The sequence below is a fragment of the Dendrobium catenatum genome, unplaced genomic scaffold (assembly GCF_001605985.2).
Source record: "Dendrobium catenatum unplaced genomic scaffold, ASM160598v2 fragScaff_scaffold_323, whole genome shotgun sequence".
Lineage (NCBI taxonomy): Eukaryota > Viridiplantae > Streptophyta > Magnoliopsida > Asparagales > Orchidaceae > Dendrobium > Dendrobium catenatum.
The window spans coordinates 915,379-936,512 of record NW_021318785.1 but is presented as its reverse complement, the minus strand read 5'-3'; the positions used below and the strand labels follow the sequence as shown (position 1 = coordinate 936,512).

Below are 21,134 nucleotides of genomic sequence, written 5' to 3'. Positions count from 1 at the left end.
GACAAGTTAATCATTAAAACTTTGATCTATTATCAAACAATACATTCATGCGTTCAAAATCAACATCAACATCAACATCAACAGCAACAATGATGCACAGAAGCACCAAACAATCATTGTTGATTGTTTTAATTTTCATTTCGGATGATTTTCTTTTTTTTTTTAAAGCTGTTGTAGAGAAATACATTTTTAAAACTATTGTAAGAAATAATTTTTTAATGCAAAATAATTTTGAATGCAGCAAAAAAATAATTACCATATAAAAATTGTGTTTGTGATTCAAATCAATAAGAAAATTGTCTCAAATAAAATTAATCACCTATAGTTATGCAAATTGATTACGTTGTTGATTGTTTTACACATCATTCAATCATAATTTGATCATAAAAGTGTGATGCCTACCTTCTATTAATGATATTTATGAAAACTATTTTCTATAAAAAAAAAACAAAATATATTTTATAAAAACTAAAAAAATACATCAATACACAGCCTAAACCCTAAACCCTAAACCCTAAACCTCATCTTAATCTGTTGATTGAGAACTTTAACTATCAATCAAAAGATCTTGAATTTTTAGTCTTACATATTTTATGTGTGCATGAATTTATCATAATTAATCTAAATGTTCAAAAAAAACACATCAATCAATTCATTGAAATAGATGTTTTAGTTTAGAAAGATGTAATAACTTATCATTATCCATATTTTTCCATATATTATAATTATTTTATTTTATTTTATTTTTTTTTTTAGGGGCTCGAACGTGAGTCTCGCGGGAGGAATATATATTATAAATTTCATATGACAAATTCGGACGTTAGGGGCTCGAACGTGAGTCTCGCGGGAGGAATATATATTATAAATTTCATATGACAAATTCGAAATACGCGCAAGTCGAGAAGTAGCTTTTCCTTACTTCTTAGCCACATACAGTCTCTAAAAAATTATAATTTACTTCGGAAAAATGTGTCATAATAAATAGATGATTTATCCCTTAAAATAGATGGTTAAATGCTTTTCCTAATTTTATTTATGCATTACCTCTTTATATGATTTTCCAATGATTTATAATATAAAAATTATGAAAATAGAATAAGATAATTTCAAATACAAGTTTGATTATTCATTATTACTAAATTTAAAAATCTTATTAAATAAGATTTCTATAATTCAAAAAATTATAAATTTTCTATGTACAATTCAATAGAAACTTTCTCATCTTAGGCTTAATTAATGTCCACAGAAACCTTATACTATCATAATGGTTTGAAACATTAATTAGTCATGTAATTTCTCAATACTTATACTCTAATTTCTCATTCTTATTTTTATGAAAATAATGGTTTGAAACAAAATTATCTTTCTTTTTCATAATAAATAAATGAGCTGTTCACAGATTGAACTCGATTAATTAGTCAAACTCAAGCTCAATAAAAAAATTATTCGAGCTCGACACCTCCCTTAATAAGCACCGTAATCATCATCATTAACAGAAAAACATGATTTGATGATGCTTCCAAAAAAGAAAAACTCACAAACATGTAAGAATAATTCAGTTGGTAGGCCAAATAACTATGGAAAATCAAATAAAAGCTGGAACCTGGTTGCAGCAGAAGTTAACCTGCAGATTTCAAAAGGAGAAACAAAGAAAAACTTCTTATCCCTCTGAAAATTAAGCTGTAGAAACTTCAGTGCTGGTGGTGTTATTTAACTTTGACACATTTGGTATCCAAAATGTAAGGACTGATGAAGCAGCTGCAAACATAGCCCGACGAGGAGCCCATTTCAAACAAGTGGTAGCACCGATGTAACTGCTCCAGCTCGCAACCTTGAAAATAAGATTCTACTTGAATACACATTTTGACATAAAATGAATTTTAAGGCTATCAATAACAAATTATTATGTGCGGAGATCAGACACAGAACCCCGGAGACCAACCATAATGCGCCACGTTAGTGATACCAAGCATAGGAAAGACATGGCGAATTTTAGTGAATCTCTGGACGGTGTTTGGTGTCCGCATAGAATAATTAATCATAGAACACATTTATTTTTCATGTCAATAATATTTAAAAAAAATAACATTGATGTTGCCATGTCCCAAGTCCTGGAGGAGAAAAGTGAATGGTTGCGTTAGGTAGTCGACAATAAGCATAAAACTTGTCGAATAATCATATGACATGAATCCTTTAAAAACTTGTGTTAATGCTAGGACGTCCCTGGAAGCGACACGCTGCAAGGGCCGTTGCACCGGCGCCCGGGTGCAGTGTTAAATAGGCAAGGCTAATCCATGAAACTAAAATTAGAAACTTGGAATATATGCTCCCTTACATGAAAATTAATTGAATAAATAGATATTATGATTCATAATAAGATAAATATTTTGTGCATTCAAAAAACTAAATGAGTTGGAGAGAAAGCTAAGGAGATTAATAGTTTATGATATAAACTATGGTATTTGGGTAGGAGTCCTACTAGAAATTGTGTATGTGTATTATAGATAAGAGTTTGAAGAATAATGTTATAAAAATTAACAGAATTGGAGATAGAATTATAGCTTTAAAGATTTTTGTTGATGCTAAGATTGTTAATATTATAAGTGTTTGTGCTTCTCAAGTATATTTGGATATGAGTTCAAAATTAAAATTTTAGAATAACTTAGAAGAATTAATACAAAATATAACTCTTGAAAAAAACGTTTTTATTGGAGGAAATTTTAATGGACATGTTGGTAGAGAGGTAAATGATTTTAAAAACAACCATGGTGGCCATGGGTTTAGAACGACAAATGAGTGTGGTAAGACTATATTAAATTTTTCTTTAGTTTATAATTTCTTAATATCTAATATCTTATTTAAGAAAAGAGATGAGCATCTTAACACTTATAAAAATGAATACAGTAAAATGCAAATTGATTATTTTCTTATAAGAAAATTAAATCATTTAGATTGCAAAGATTGTAAAGTTATTCTGAGTAAAAATTTATTTACCCAACGTCGATTGTTAATTTTGGACTTTAAAATAAAGGGGAGAAAAATAAAAAATAAAGTAAAATGATTTTCTAGGATTAGATGAGAGCATTTAAAGAATATTAACAAAAGTATTTTTGATAGTAAGATTTTAGATCTTAAGATTCTATCTGCGCATGAGGATGTCAATATTACATGAGAAAAAGTGACTTGTGATATTAAAAATATTACAAAAGATGTGCTTAAAGTTTCAAAGGGAAAGACTCCTAATAGTAAAAATAGTTGGTAGTGGAATCCAAATGTGCAAGAAAAAATAAAAAATAAGAAGATTTGTTTAAAAAATTAATTTAGATGTAAAAATTCTGATAATTGAAAAAGTTATAAAGAGGCTCGTAAGGAATCTAAAAAAGATATTTGCAATGCAAAAAAGCTTACCTTTTAATGATTTATATAATAGATTAGATACTAATGAGCGAGAAAGATATATGTATAAATTAGTCAAACAAAGATATAGTATTAGTAAGGATTTAGTTCAAGTGAAGTGTATTAAGGATGAAGATTAAAAAGTACTTTTCTTAGAAGATGATAATCAACAAAGATAGATGAGGTATTTTGTTAAATTTTTTAATGAAAAATGTGACAATACGATTGACTTTAGTGACTTTATCACCCTAAATGAAAATAAAGATTTGTGTTTTTATCGGCGTATAAGTAAAACCGATGTTAGAGAGGCTTTAAAGAAAATGAAGTGTGGAAATACTTAGAAGATGAAGGAATTTTTTGGCTTACTAAACTTTTTAATACTGTTTTGAATACTAAAAAGATGTCAGATCAGTGGAGAATGGGTGTGTTAATTCCTATTTTTAAGAATAAAGGTGATGCACATGAATGTGCGAATTATAGAGGAATTAAGTTAATGTGTCATACTTTAAAACTATGGGAGCGATGGGGCATAGGTTGCGGCGTGATACTAATGTTTCTCAAAATCAATTTGGATTCATGTCGGGTAGGTCAACTACGGAAGCCATACATTTATTGAGAGGTTTGATGGAGAAATATAGAGAAAATAAGAATGATTTACATATTATATTTATTGATTTAGGGAAAGCATATGATAAAGTTACAAGAGAAGTGCTATGGAGAGTTCTTGAAAAGAAAGAAGTTAATAATGCTTATATTCAAATCATTAAAGATATGCATGTAAGAGCAATTACTTGCGTTCAAACACAAGGTGGTTTGACCAAGTATTTTCCTATTTCGGTTGGATTACATCAAGGATCAACCTTAAGTCCATATCTTTTTTATTTAGTCATGGATGTTCTCACTGGACATTTGCAAGAGGATGTACCTTGGTGTATACTTTTTTCTGATGATATTCTTCTTGTTGATAAGACTAGAGAGGGAGTTGAAAGTAAACTTGAATTATGGATGTCAACTTTAGAGTCTAAAGATTTTCGCTTGAGTAGATCTAAAACTGAATATCTAGAGTGTAATTTTAGTAGCAATAGACCTAGTAAGGGGATTGTGACTTTGGGTGGTCAAATCATTAATAAGAGTACACGTTTTAGATATCTTGGATCTATTGTTCAGAGTGATGGTGAAATTGATAGGGATATTATCAGCAGAATTCAAGTTGGATGGTTGAAGTGGAGAAATGTATCGGGCTTATTGTGCGATAGAAAAGTTCCCCTCAAACTTAAAGCAAAATTCTATAAGATGGTGGTGAGACATGCAATGCTTTATGGTGTTGAATGTTGGCCATTAAAAGAGAAGCATAATACTAAGTGTTGCAAAGATGAGGATGCTTAGGTGGCTGAGTGGCTTGAACCTTAGAGATAGGATACGAAATGAGCATATACGGAGGAAGATAAGATTAGCTCCAGTGGAAGATAAGATTAGAGAGAGTTGTCTTAGATGATTTGGTCACATTAAACGGAGGCCTTTCGATGACCCAATTAGGAAAGTTGAGATATTAGATTTGACTTATGTTAAGAAAGATATATGTAGACCTAAAAAAGACTTGGTTAGAAAATATTAGAAATGACCTTTCTTTATTTGATTTAAATGAGATGTTGACTTTTAATCGAACACAATGGCGAAAAAGAATTCATGTAGCCGATCCCACGTAGTGGGGCAAAGGCTTGATGTTGTTGTTGTAATTATATTTTAAAAAAATGATATAATAAAAATACAAAATAAATAAAAAATTGCAGCAAGATAATTTATATAAAGCTTTATTTTGTTCTGCAAATAATAAAATTTGGCATTAGGAAAAAAAGTATTTTAAAAAAAGTTCATTGTAAACGGCATATTTTAGTTGTATCTTTTAAAACTAAAAGCCTTTTATTACCATTTGACTATCCATAATTCCTTCATTCTTATTATTATTATGTCACTTAACCAACAACACGTGTATTTGAAATATAATAGAACACATGAAACATTTTAGATATGCGTTGAACACATGTCATATCCAGCATTTGTCAAATATTATAAAAGTCACTGCATAGAAGTAAGGAAAACAAATGCTTTAGATGCCTTTGCAGTAAAAAAAATTATAATTTTTAACAGCAATGAGATAATATTGGAAAAAAGGAAGATATTTTGGTTCTGCAACTAAATATTATTGTTACAGAAACTGACCATTTGATCACATTATTTTGTTTCTTTTTCATGATATTGCGCTAAGTGATACCGTCTATTCTCTCCATTTACTGAATCTATGTTTCTTCTCTCTGTTTCTTCCAACTTTCTCAAATCTTCCAAATCCCAATAATCTTATCTCTATCAACCACCTTACTAACGACTATCACATTCAGGCCTGAAGACATGCAAAACCATTCTTTCAGGTATATCTCATAGCAGTCTTTATCCGGTTTCATGCTCCACCAAAGTGTTCCAGCAATCTTCCAGCGAGCACTTCTGTCCACTCTCTTTGCCATCACCAAATGGCATGGTAGGCCAGGCCACCCCCACCACCATACATGTCTCTTTAAAGCTCATAATAAAATATAAGTAAACCCAATCTACAATTTTCCTGTACTTACTATAATTCTGCAAAACATAACAAACATTCATTTCCCATATCACATTATCGTAGCTCCATCACATATTATCCACTCTTGTATAAAGGTCCTTCGCCCACAGCTTCAACTCAAGGCTATAGATACTGTTAAATCCCAATTGTCCCTTGGCATTTTGATCCCACAACTAGGATGGGAATCCATGGGAGACTCGCCTAGATTGTGCCGATCTCCGCCGTCCCTTGGCATTTTGAACCCACGGCTAAGATGGGGATCAGTAGGAGGCTCACCTGGATTGCACCAATTTCCTTTTATATTTAGGTGGCTGATTTAGGAAGGATTATATTAGAGCAATTATGTATGATTATGTAATTATTTGTTTCTTTATTAAAATATTTTATATAGATCTATAAATGGGACATGTTTGATCAATAAAATTAAACATTTTCTCTCTCCAATTCTCTAAATTTAATATGATATCCGAGCCTAAAGAGATAATCCGTGAGTTCCACCACCGGACTTCATTGTCATTCTCCTTCAAAGACTAAAGAGAAAGAAGCGGAGAGGAAAAAACAGCCTTCATTGCCAGCCTTCTCTTGTTATTACTACTAACTCTTATAACCAAAGCAACCTTCATTGCTGCTCTGCACATTACTAGCTTAATTAACATAGCCTTCATCGCAATCCTTTTCCATCAGAATGTCTGAAGCTAATTCCTCTCAAAGCTCTATGAAGGACTCTATGGTGCACCAATGAAGAGAATATCTCTAAAATATGCAACCTTCCTATTGCTTAAATGGGAAGAATTACTTGAGTGGTCTCAATTTGTGAAGACCTACATGAAAGAAAAAGGAAAGATGAATCACCTCCTAGGGTAGGACCAATTTTTGGGCATAGAATGAAACAGACTCCATGATCATGTCATGTTTGTGGAATTTTATGACACCAGAAATTAGCGATACTTTCATGTTCCTATCTACTACAAAAGATATGAGATGTCGTCAGGCAAACCTTCTCAAAAGCTCAGGATGGTGAACAAATCTTCAAAAATAAAGTCAAGATGGGAAGCTGTTAGGCCTGTTCAAATTTACAAAAGGCGTACTGGTGGGGTCCGCCCCCTTTAATGATGCCGCAGATTTGGAGCAATGGGGAGAAGGGGTTTTGGGAGGTTAGTTTGAGAGGGAAAATTTGAATGTGAGATGTTTGTAATTAGGAAATGAATTGTATTAATAAGGGGGCTAGTTGGAGGGAGTTTTCTCATGCTTGAATAGGTTTGTTCTCTTGAGTTCTTGGGTGTTTGAGCTCTAGATTGCTTTTCTGGAGATTTGAGAGAGAACGATCCTCCTCTCGAATTGAGTTTCACTTCTATCTTGTTTTCTCTTTATTTTGCCTGATTTTCTTATTGCAACCCATCGTTTGGGGGCTGTTTTTCCGTCCAGATTTTGCATTATTCTCGCTGTTTTCACCAATTAGTGATAGGTTTGCTTGCGAACTCAAGTATTTCCCTTGGGGATTATAGCGAACTCAAGTATTTCCTATCAAATGAATCAGAGCATCATCTTAGGACCATCGGCGGCTGAATTTTTGAAATCTTTGCGGGTTTTTTGCATCCGGTAGAAGCTCTCTTGAGATCCTTGAGAAGAAAGATGGTTGGAAAGAAGGTCGAAGTGTTGGAAGGCGAAATTGGGCAATTAAAATTGGATTTGGATGGAAAATTCTTTGATTTTCAAAATCAAATCTCCTCCAACAATGAAAGGTTGGAAGGGCAGTTCACTTTGATGGAAAAGATGTTAAAGAAACTATTAGAGGTGAAGACCAATCCGACGACATCGGAAGCAAGGGGACCACCGGCGACCATGGTATAGGAGGGAATCCGAACCCATTTAGGGGGAGGAAAAATCTGGAAGTAGAGATCCTAGAGGGGGAGGACGACATGCCACCTCAAGAACCACTTTCTAGAGAGGAGATGAGCATGGGTTATGAAAAGAGGGGTGTTGATTTTGTGGGAAGAAGGGGGGATTTTCACCACCGAGGTGCTGATTTCGAAAGAAGGAGAGGGGAAGTTGATGAGGACTGTGGTTATGATCGCTGGAGGAAAGATCGTGACAGCTGGGGAGCACCTCCTATTCGTGGCATGGGAGGATGTGGAGGATCCAGGGGCAATTGGGGTGACCCGAAGATCAGAAAGTTGAAGATGCCCATCTTGGAGGGCAAGGATGGACATGGTTGGATCTACAAGGTGGAACGGTACTTTTCCATCAATGGGCTGACAGAGGAAGAGAAGCTAACAATGGTAGGATTATGCTTAGAGGGAAAGGCACTGGCTTGGTACCAATGGTGAGACATGAGGCAACCCATCAGGAGCTGGAGATAGTTCAAGGAATGCTTACTGGAACGTTTCCAAACCGAAAGGGGAGGGGACTTCTCTGAGCAATTCTTTGCATTGACGCAAGAAGGGACAGTGGCAGAGTACCGTGATCGATTTGAGTACCTAGGTAGCCGACTGGACCGTCTATCTGAGATTGTGCTTGAGGGTAACTTCATGAAAGGGCTCAAACCGGAGCTCAGAGCAGCTATTAGAGTGATGCGACCGCGCGACTTGGCGGAGGCCATGGAGTTGGCACAGCTGGTTAAGAACAAAAGCATCTGGAGGGGGGGGCGCGACGGGGTGAAAAAAAACAAAGTGGGGGGGGGGGGGGGGGGGGCTCGTGGCAGTAGTTTTGGGGGATCCTACAGGATGACTACTACTTTTATAGCTCCCAAAGGAGTTGTACTGGGAGGATCACGGGAAGTACCAAGGGAGAAATTTGGAGGACCTGGACGACATTTTAAGAAGCTGACAGAGAAGGAGATCCAGGAGAAGCGGGCTAAGGGGTTGTGTTTCAGGTGTGATGAGAAGTGCATGCCATGGCATAAGTGTAAGGACCGAACTCTTTAGGTTCTCACCGTTTGTAATGACGAGGAAGCTGAAGAGGGAGGTGGAAGCGGATTAGAGACGGAAGAGAAGGAGAAGTTGCATTTGGATGTGGCAGAAGTCTCCCTAAACTCAGTAGTGGAATTCACTCCAAATCACACTATGAAGGTGAAGGGAGAGATAGTTGATATGGATGTGGTAGTGTTGATAGATAGTGGGGTCTCCACCCAAATTGTTGATCAATTGGGAGTGAAACTAGTAGACCCAGGAGGGTACAGGGTGATAATGGGCACCATAAAGGTAAAAATAGGCAGAGGAGTTTGTAGGGGAGTAGTGTTGACCATTAAGGGGATACAAGTGAGGGAGGATTTTCTTTCCTTGGAATTGGGGAGTACGGATGTTATCTTAGGGATGAACTGACTACAAATCTTGGGGGAGACCAAGATGAATTGGGGAGCACTGAGAATGGAATTGGTGGTGGGGGGAAGGAGAATGGTGATACAATGAGATGTCAGGCTATCTAAAGCGGGAGTGTCTCTCAAGTCCATGATCAGAACCATAAAGGAGGTGGAGGTGGATATTTGGTAAAACTGCAATGATTGGAGAGGGTCAGTATGCGGAAAGAGTGGGACATTCCTTTTGTAGTGCAACTAGTCATACAACATCCTTCTAAATTTGGGGGTAGCGGTAGGGTCGTACACTAATCGGTGACACTCCCTCCTTTAGAAGAATTGCATGCTCCTGTTCTCTAAGTGGTGGTAATCCTTGAGGTGGCTGTGACACCTCACTTAATTGAAATTGAGAAGCTCATTAGGGAGATGTTGGAGGCTGGGATCATTAGACCAAGTGTAAGTCTTTTCTCTAGCCCGGAGTTATTAGTCAAAAAGAAGGATGGGAGCTGGAGGTTTTGTGTGAATTATAGGGTGTTAAATAAGGAGACTGCAACGGATAAATTTCTCATTCCGATGATTGACAAGCTTTTGGATGAATTGTATGGAGCAGTGATGTTCTCCAAACTGGATTTGAAGTCGGGATACCATCAGATCTAGATGAGCGAGGAAGACATATCAAAGACAGCGTTCCGGACACACAAGAATTATGAGTTTCTGGTTATGCCATTTGGGCTGACCAACACCCCTGCTACTTTCCAGTCATTGATGAACATGGCGTTCAAACAATATCTCCAGAAGTTTGTGCTAGTGTTCTTTGATGACATCTTGGTGTATAGCAAAATTGAGGAGCATCTGAAGCATTTAAAGTTGGTATTGGGAGTTCTACAGGAGCATCAGCTGAGGGTCAACCTGAAGAAGTGTTATTTTTTCCAAACCAGTGTGGAGTACTTGGGTCATATCGTGTCCAAGGAAGGGGTGGTGGGTGATCAGTCAAAGGTGGAGGCTATGTTGAGATGGCCCTTACCTAAGAATCTGAAGGAGTTGAGAGGATTCTTATGGCTGATAGGATACTACAGGAGATTCGTTAAGGGGGTAGAGTACTATAGCATGGCCACTAACAGGCAGTTGAAAAAAGATGGATTTTTATGGGGAGAGGCAGCCACAATAGCATTTGAGAAACTAAAGAAGGCTATGAACGCAGTACCCATCTTAGCTCTACCAGACTTCACTCAAGCCTTCATAGTGGAGACAGACACTTCAGGATATGGATTGGGGGCAGTACTCATGCAGGATAGGAGACCAATTGCCTACTTCAGCCAAGTGTTGGCAGCCAGAGCCAGGCTGAAATTTGTCTATGAGAGGGAGTTGATGGATATCGTTTTAGCTATCTAGAAGTGGCAACCCTACCTGTTAGGTAGGCATTTCATTGTCAGAACAGATCAGAGGAGCCTGAAATACTAGTTGGAACAACGGATGGACAATAAAGAGCATTAGAGATGGATGTCAAAGTTGTTGGGGTATGAATTTGAAATCCAGTACATACCAGAAGGGGCGAACAAGGCGGCAAATGCGTTGTCCAGATGTATGGGAGAGCTACAAACAGTGGAAGTGTTTGTTCCTTTGATGCTGGATTGGGAGGCCATCAAGGAGGAGAGCTCTAGGGATGAGGAGTTGGGGAAGATCAAGATGGCATTATTAAGGGTAGCCACCCAGGTTACTCAGTAGAGGGGGACAGACTGCTGTATCAAGGGAGGTTCGTGATGCCCAGGACCTCCATCCACATCCCAAACTTACTCCAGGAATTTTATGGAAGTGTGGTTGGGGGCCATTCAGGGGGTGCAGAAGACCTACAGTAGATTAGCGGCCGAGCTTTACTAGAAGTGAATGCATACAGATGTGGAGGAGATGATGGCAAGGTGTGAGATCTATCAGAGGAACAAATACCTGGCTATGTCACCAGGGGGACAACTACAGTCATTGGCGTTACCAGGACGGGTATGGGAGGAGATATCCATGGACTTCATATATGGGCTGCCCCGTTCAGAAGGCTTCACGGTGATTCTGGTGGTGGTGGATAGATTGAGCAAGTACGCTCATTTTATTTCCCTCCAACATCCTTACACCGCGGTGACAGTGGCTTCAGCTTTCATCAGAGAGGTAGTCAGATTGCATGGAGTACCGGAGGCAATCGTATCAGATAGAAATAAGGTGTTCCTTAGTCATTTTTGGAAGGAATTGTTCAGGTTGCAGGGGACACTCCTGAAGAGGAGCACCACTTACCACCCACAAGCAGATGGTCAAACGGAAGTGGTCAATAGAATCTTGGAGACCTACTTGAGATGCTGTGTCGGAGACACCCAAGCTGTGAGCCAAGTGGCTATCATGGGCGAAGTATTGTTATAATACCTCGTTTCACTCAGCTTCATAGATGACTACATTCAAGGTGCTGTATGGAAGGGACCCTCCTCACTTGGTGCACTTTGGGAGTAGTAATATCCAGTTTCTTCAATGGAGGAGTACTTGGAGGGGAGAGATCGAGTGTTAGAAGAATTGAAGATGGATCTACTAAGAGCTCAACAAATTATGAAGAAACAAGCTGATGGGCATAGGAAAGACATCGAATTCGAAGTAGGAGAGAGTGTGTTCTTAAAGCTCCGACCATATCGACAAAAAACATTTGCCAACAGGAGAAATGAAAAGCACGCTCCAAGATACTTTGGACCCAATGTAATATTGGACAAAATTAGAGCGGTAGCATATCGACTGCAACTACCACCCACGGCGACTATTCATCCGGTCTATGTGTCGCAGCTGAGAAGAACCATTGGAGATTACACAGCCAGCTCGGAGTTACCGGCAACACTTACTGAGGACTTGGAGGTGATTCTGAAATTCTTAGAATTGATGGGGGTTCGCCAGAAAGAAGATGGAGCTAAAGAAGTGTTAATCAAGTGGAAGAATCTAACTATGATGCCACGTGGGAACCATACGAGAGGGTGAAACACTAATTTCCTAGTTTTCACCTTGAGGACAAGGTGATTCTTTGGGAGGGCGGTATTGTTAGGCCTGTTCAAATTTGCAAAAGGCGGACTGGTGGGGTGTCCGCCCCCTTTAATGATGCCACCCAGTTGGAGCAATGGGGAAAAGAGGTTTTGGGAGGCTAGTTTAAGAGGGAAAATTTGAATGTGAGATGTTTGAAATTAGAAAATGAATTGTATTAGTAAGGAGGCTGGTTGGAGGGAGTTTTCTCATGCTTGAATATTTGTGTTCTCTTGAGTTCTTGGGTGTTTTGGCTCTAGATTGCTTTTCTAGAGATTTGAGAGAGAACGATCCTCCTCTCGAATTGAGGATCACTTGTATCTTGCTTTGTTTTTGTTTGGCTTGATTTTCTCATTGCAACCCATCGTTTGGGGGCTATTTTTCCGCCCAAATTTTGCATTATTCTCACTATTTTCACCAATTAGTCTTGGGGATTCTTGCGAACTCAAGTATTTCCCTTGGGGATTCTTGCGAACTCAAGTATTTCCTATTAGAAACACAAAACAAGGAAGCAAGACCGTAACTGAATGTCACTCTCCTTCAAAACTTATGGCAAGAACTTGGTCACTAATATGCATAGAGACCATGTGTCCAGAAGGTACTGCTAACCTGAAAAATTTTATTGAGAAAGATAGAGTATGAATTTCTTGCAGGGTTAAATGTTGAGTTTGATCAGGTAAGAGTACAGATCATTGGCAAAGAGGGTACATCTTCATTGAACGGACCATTTCTCTCATCCGTGCTGAGGAAAGCCGACAAGGAGTAATGCTAGAGCCAAAGGTGGCTGAAGGTTCAGCAATGGTGTCAACCAAATAGGCGACATAGAAGAAAAAAAGTAAGGATTCCTCAAAATCTAAAGACAAATACTCCCTTTGGTGCAACTATTGCAAGAAATCAAGACATACAAAGGAGACATGCTAGAAGATATATGAAAAGCCCCCAAGAAAGGAGTGGAATCAAAGAAGTAGACAAAAGGGCACATCACAAACTAACACTACAAGTCAGCCAAACCCAGCAATGCAGTCCAGCTTCAAAGAGTTCAATAAAGAAGATATTGATAAACTAAGATAATTTATGGTATCCCTTGAAAAATCACATGCATCTTCTTCTCTTACACTTTCAGTTAGGTTTCCTATATCCCTTGGATTAAGTACCCCTAGAAATCATTTGAAAAGATTATAGATTATTGACTTAGGATACATATATCACATGACACTCTACTACCCACTTCATCAACTATACTTTTTGCCCAAATGATAAGAAAATCATCATTGTTGATGGTTCTCTTATCATAATAGTAGGCCAAGGAAACAAACATTTATCTCACTTCCTCACTCTAAAAAATGTACTTCACATACCTGAATTATCCACAAACCTAATCTCCATACAAAAACTTACCAGTAACCATAATTGTCAAGTCTTATTTAACCCTACTTGTTTATTTCAAGACTAGAAATCGGGGAAGAAGATTGGATTTGCTAAGGAGAGCGATAGACAATATTACTTAGAACTAAAAACTAATATTATCAATAATGACTATTCTATGTTATCTCTATTTGATAAAAAATTTACTATTTAGCTTCACCATTTTAGATTAGGACATCCACCTTTTGATGTCATAAAAAATATATAAATCCAAAACTTTTTATAAGTTGAAAAATGAATATTTTCATTGTGAAACTTGTAAGTTAGTCAAGCATAAACAAGTTTCTTTTCTAAAAAAACATGAGAGATGTAATACTCCACTTTACCTTATTTATAGTGATATCTGGGGATCCTAAAAAATCTCTAACATCTTAGGGGCCCGATGGTTTGTATCCTTCATTAATGACTGCACTCGAGCCTCTTGGATTTTTTTCAAAAGTAAATCTGATGTTAACACTATCCTCCACATTTTTCATACCAAAAGCTAGAACCAATTCAAGATAAAAATAAGAAAATTTTGTTTCGATAATTCTAAAGATTACTTTAACCAAACTCTATCCTCCTACTTTCAAAAAGGTATTATTCATGAGTCTTCCTGCATTCACATCCCATAACAAAATGGAGTTGCAGAAAAGAAAAATGATCATCTTCTAACCCCCACGCATGCACTTCTATTCCACCACAACGTACCCAAATCCTACTGGGAGAATCCCTTCTAACTGACACATATCTCAAAAACTAGCTACCTTCAAACATCTTAAGACTAAAAATATCAATGAATATTCTATCATCTTTTTACCTCGAATTTCGAACCCATAAAACCTTACAATCAAAATCTTTGGGTGCACTGCCTATGCACATTTACATCTAAAATTGATAAAAATTAGATCCAAGAGCACTCAAATATATCTTTGTTAGATATTCATCCACCCATAAAAGTTGTAAGTGTTATCATCCATTTCTTCAAAAAAAAAAAATGTTATCATCCATCCACCAAGAAAACTCTTGTATCTATTGATGTTATCTTTGATGAACAAAAATCCTATTTCACTAAACGTCAAACTGAGAAAGATGAGGAAAGTGAGCTTACCCCACTTAACCTTCTAGCTCCACCTCAAACCAATTTACCTAAACCCAAAAACAAAGCTAGGGAAACTGAGGACAAAGTTATTATTAATAACAGGAGGTTTAGAAAAGTGTATTTCAGGCGTACAAATAAAAATTATGCTCCAAAGCAAATCTAAGAATCTGAATAGTCTCCTAAAATTGAGGTAAATATAAGTTCACCAAAAAAACTCCCTTGTACCCCATAACCTTTGTATCCTTCCATAACTTCCCATTTTCACACAAAAATTTTTTAGTTATACTAAATGATATTTTTGAGGCTTTATATGATGAAAAATAAAAAAAGTCATCAATGATGAAATGCAAACCCTGGAGAAGAATAATATCTGGGAGATCACCGACCTACCAGTAGGAAAAAAATCAGTCGAATGCAAATGGGTGTTCTTTGTGAAATACAAAGCTGCTAGTACATTAGAAAGGTATAAAGAAAGACTAGTGGCGAAAGGGTACACCCAGACATATGGCATTTAATACCAGGAAACTTTTGCACCTATAACCAAGATTAACACCATGAGGATCCTGATCTCACTAACAGCTAATTACAACTGGCATCTGGGGCAACTGGATGTCAAAAATGAATTCCTACACGGGAACTTGGAGGAAGAAATATTTATGGAGATTCCGCCAGGAATAAAGGAGAAATTTGAGGGTGACAAAGTGTGTAGGTTAAAAAAGGCTTTATATAGGCTAAATTAATCAGCTAAAGCTTGGTTTGGAAGATTCTCAAAAGTGATGCTACTTAATGGTTATCGGCAAAGCCAAGGGGACCATACATTATTCTTTAAGCACTCAGACTCAAAGGAAGTCACAATTTTATTAATTTATGTAGATGATATCATCTTGATTGAAATGATAAAAAGGAGAAAGTGATTCTGATGAAATATCTTGCCAAAGAAATTCGAGATCAAAAATCTTAGTAGATTAAAATATTTCCTTGGAATTGAAGTAGCTCACTCCAACAGAGGAATCTTCATTTCACAACAAAAAATACATTAATGATCTTAAAAAAATAGGTAAGCTAGCTTATAAACCAACACCAACACTAGTAGAATCAAATCTCAAATTGGTGAAAGCCAAAGATCTAAATATAGATAAGGGAGCTTACAAGAAACTTATGAGGAAATTGATCTACCTTTACCACATCATACCAGATATAACATTTGTTTTAAGCATAGTCAACCAGTTCATGTAAAATCCAAAGCAGACTCATATATAAGTTGTAGACAGAATATTACACTACCTTAAGGAGAACCCAAGTATAGGGATTCTCTTCAGAAGAGACTGGAAATAATCCCAGAAGCATATACTGATGCAGATTACGCAGGATCGCTGGTAAATAAACGATTTACCTCAGGATACTACACATTCCTTGGAGGAAACTTTATTGCATGGAGAAGTAAGAAACAGAATGTGGTGTCAAGGCCTAGTACAGAAGCAGAATACATAACTATGACCTTGGGAATATGTGAACTATTATGGATCAATATTATTCTAAAAGACCCAAAGATCAAGTGGGAAGGACCCATGATGCTACACAGTGACAACAAATCAGCAATCAGTATAGCTCACAATCTGATTTAACATGACAGGACCAGACACATGGAAGTGGGCAGACTTTTCATAAAGGAGAAACTAGTCAGTGGCCTAATATGTATCTATCATGTCTCATCAAAAGATCAGTTTGCATATATTATTACCAAGGGACTTAATAAATCTTACCTTTCTGGGACTAATTACCAAGTTGGGAATGATAGATCTGTATTCCCCCACTTGAGGGAGGGGGGGGGCATGTTAAATCCTAGCCATCCCTTGGCATTTTGATCTCACGGCTAGGATGCAGATCCATGGGAGGCTCACCAAAATTGAGTCGATCTCTTCCCTTGGCATTTTGATCCCACGGCTAAGATGGATATCTGTGGGAGGCTCACCGAGATTGCGGTAATCTCCTTCTATATTTAAGTGGCTGATTTAGGAAGGATTATATTAGAGCAATTATGTATGATTCTATAATTATTTGTTTCTTTATTTAGATATCTTGTATAGATCTATAAAATAGGGACATATTTGAGCAATAAAATTAAGCATTTTCCATCTCCAATTTAATAGATATTATGTTTCATTTATAGATTATTTCTTGTGCATCTATTGGGTTTGTCCCCAAAAAAAATCTAAAATGACATCCAAATTTATGATGTTCAAAAAAATGATAGAATGTCAACAAAATTACAAAATCAAATTCTTAGATTTGATGATAGTGATGAATACATGAACAATACTCCAAATCTACTAATTCAATGGGAAATTTCTTGTCAACTTTGCCCCTACATTCATAAGTAAAATGGGATCGCTGAATGGAAAAAATGCACCTAATTGACATAACACACTCCTCTACTTGAAGCTAATCTTCCCTACTTGCCTTGGTTTGAAACACTCCTCGCTGTAGTGTATCTTGCAAACAAATTTCCCAATCCGACAAACCCAAAATCTCCCCCCATACACTATTAATTCAAGAAATTGTCTTTCAAACAAGCTCTGTTTATCATTCTCTCATGATTTACAATCTATGATGCACGGACACTCCGTTTTAAGAGGCAGTGCAGTGTCGGACACGGACACGCGCCCGACACGGAGGGGACACGTGTCCGACATGTTTTGACCGTGTCCAGACTGTTTTTAAAAAAATTTAAGTCGGACACGCGTATCTGGCTATTTCATAACTTAAAAAAATGAAAAATATATAAGCACCGGTTCGAGCGAAAGCACCGCAGTCTTCCCGAGTCCGCCCTAATCCCTCTTTTGCATTCATTCGAGCGAAGGCACCGCAAACTTCACGCGACTCGCGAGCAGCCGCACCCGCGCATCCTCGCCTCCAGTTTCCGGCCGCACCGTCGCCTCCAGTTTCCGCATCATCACGTGCTCCCGAGCGAACCATCGGCCGGAAAAAAATTTATGTAAGTTAGATTTCGATTTTTTTTTTTGCCATTCTTCATTTCTCTCATTTTTTTCTCATTTATCATGTGGATTTGTGTTCACAAGAGCATGTTATTTTTTTCTTAAATTACTTGGTTGCTTTAGGTTTTTTTTTGCTTTTGATTTTGGTTGACAAGAACAAAAGAATGGTAGAGAGTTTGCAACTTGCAACCCTATTGTATTTGTTTTTACCTAAATCTCCACTTTTAGTGTTTTGTGAGGCCAAACAATGATGTTTTCAGTTTTTACCTAAATCTTTGTTTTTACTTTTTACCTAAATCTTCATTTACAGTTTGTGAATTTCTATGTCCTAAATACACCTGAGGTTGATCAAGGTTTTGCAATGCCTCAGCTTGGATAGTTTTTGAATGTGTAAAAATGCCCATTTCTTTCTGAAACATGTAGATTAGCTCATCATTGTAGGAAACAAGCAACTCACTCTTATTAGAATAAGCTAGCCCTGTAATATGAACGTTGGTAGAGCCAATCAGATGTTGAGGGCGAAGTTGTTAACAGGTTAGTCTAAAACCTTTCTTTGTTTTTACCTAAATCTTCATTTACCAATTGAATAAACAAAACACAAACATTATATTTGTTAACCTGTAAATTGATTATGAATTCACAATACTTAAACCTGCCATACATATGCATCACTTTATCATTGGTATGATAAAAAGCATGACAAAATCTTTTATATAACAAGGCTTAGTGATGCAACTTGCAAGCATGGTTCAGTCTAATACTTCTAGAATTCCTATTCACTTGATTGTAGAAGGTCATGCCAAAAATGTTAAATAAGTACAATATCCTTCATTTAAGCCAAAGACCAACCACTGAATCTAATTCTATCATTCTCTCTATTGAGTAGTAGGACTTTCAAGTTGTACTAAGGTTTTTTGGTTATATTTTTGTGGTTGTACTAGACATTTTGTACTAAACATCTTTATGTTTTAAGCTAAACAAGTTATCATGACAAATTTATTATTGCTTGTCATTTTTAATATAATGTCACATTAATTTTTGTATATTATATTAAAAATTTAATTCGACGTGTCCACGCCGCACCCGTGTCCTATATTTTTAAAAAATGTCGTGTCCCGTGCCCGTGTCGTGTCGTGTCCGTGTCGCCGTGTCGGTGCATCCTACTTTACAATCAAAGCAAATCAATCATTTTTATTCTAATATACATCAATGACCTTTGCTTGCCAAAAACGAGCCTATAGCCATCAGCAGACTACTTTAAACTCTTCACCAGCAATTTCACATTAAGAACCTTGGAGACATTTCCCATTTCCATACAAATAACAAAGTCTCCTACTGAACTCTACCTAAGCTAATCTCACCATGCTTTAGAACTTCTACACAACTCCAGCATGGAAACTTGGAAACTCATACAAACCTCTATCACAACAACGAACTTCCTCATTGCTAACCCAAAAGCCAACTTTCGCAATCCAGAACTCTACGGGCATCTAGTAGGCTCTCTCTAATATCTCTCTATCACATGACAAGACATCACCTTCGTCATCAACAGAGCTTCTAAGCACATGCAAGAGCTCCTCAAGACTCACTTTCAGTGGCTCAAATGTCTCCACTGTATTCAAGGCATCATCAATCTCAGCTAAACCATCCACATAGGCAATCTTCACGTTCATGCCTGCTCGACTCCAGGTGGGCTGATGACACTATCTACCACAAATAAACAATACGCTACTACATGTTTTTGGGAAAAAAACTTGCCTTGTTTATGAAAAAATAGTCAACTGTAGCACGATACTCCATAAAAATTATACTATGGTCTATGGTCTTGTTATTACCACTACCAACATTATAGGGCTCCGCCGACTACTCAAAGAATTTCAAAGTCCACTTCAGCATTCTACACAACTCTATTCTGACAATATCTCAAAACTTGCACTTGCTAACAAACTTTCATGTTTGCACAAAACATATAGAAATAGACTATCATTTCACTGCAATTGCATCACCACACCATCACCGTACATCAGATATGGCTTCTCAAGAGCAGTTAACAAACATTTTCACTGAATCGCTACCCATCCCTTGCTTTCAAGAACTTAGAACCAAGTTGTGATGAGGACATCGAAGATCAACGGCTACGATCGTGTCTAGTTATTTTGATGTTTTTGAATTGTTATTTGTACTTTTTCCTTTCTACCCTCACTTGAGGGCTTTGTCTTATGTTAGCCCTAGGGGCAATTATGTCTTTTATTTTCCCTCATGTATTTGGCTATTTAAGCCTTCCCCCTTCCTCTTGGAAAGAATAATGAATATTTGAATGAAAATTTATGTTTTGTTTCTACTTCTTCTTGCATGAGAGCTTGAGAAGGGAGAGAGCTCAAGGGGAGCAAATCGCAAGGCCCACCAGTCGCCTTGAAGTCGTTCAAGAGACGTCGTAACTAGATGACGTCGGATGTCACGGCAGCAAGGGCGCGGTATTCAGCTTCTGTTGACGACTTAGCCACGGTGGACTGCTTCTTAACGCTCCAAGATATGAGATTGGATCCCAAGTACGCGCAGAAACCAGAGATTGATTTGCGATCATCTGAATTTGATGCCCAGTCAGCATCAGCATATGCGGTGAGGCTGAGAGCTCCCTTGGTGATTTGCATACCATAGGATTGGGTTCCTTTGATGTACCGTATGAGAAGCTTGAGGCGTTTGAAGTCTGAAGCAGTTGGACTGTGCATATGTTGGCAGATGATGTTTGTGGCAAAGGCAATGTCCGGCAGTGTCACTGTGCGATATTGTAATGAACCTGCTATCTGTCGATAAAATGTAGGGTTGTCATACGATAGTGAATCAGCAGAGGACTTTGTTTCCTTGGGAGAGATGGGAGTAATCACTGGTTTGGAGGAGTCAAGGCCGGCTGAGTGAACTATGTCCCTGGCATAATGGGCTTGATGCAGAAAGAGACCAGTGGGTGTGGTTTGTATTTGAATGCCTAAGAAGAGATTGGCATTATCAAGTTGTTTGAGGGAGAAGGTCTGTTTAAGTTGAGCGAGGAGTTGCTGTAGAGTATGGTGGTCGTTGCCGGAGAGTAGAAGGTCGTCGACATAGATGAGCAGATAAAGCTGAATGCCGTTTCTGTCATAGATGAGTAAGGAAGGGTCTGCTTTGCTGAAGTGAAAACCGAACGCCTGTAGAAAGGAAGTCAGTTTGTGGAACCACTGACGGGGAGCCTGTTTGAGACCGTAGAGTGCTTTCCTCAGTTTACAGACATGGTCAGGTTGCCGAGGATCTACGAAACCT

General features: G+C 37.5%; 1 protein-coding gene across 2 annotated transcripts in view; it reads right to left on the bottom strand.

Moving 5' to 3' along the window:
• Positions 1–1,523: 1,523 nt before the first annotated feature.
• The window catches only part of LOC110096434 (protein ANTHESIS POMOTING FACTOR 1), a 29,398-nt gene continuing 9,787 nt past the window's right edge, over positions 1,524–21,134 (bottom strand). For both annotated transcript variants that reach the window (XM_028693563.1, XM_028693564.1), the window contains one exon: positions 1,524–1,831. In XM_028693563.1, coding sequence (XP_028549396.1) covers positions 1,676–1,831 — 156 coding nt within the window. In that variant the 3' untranslated portion in view covers positions 1,524–1,675. The remainder of the gene's footprint in view (positions 1,832–21,134) is intronic.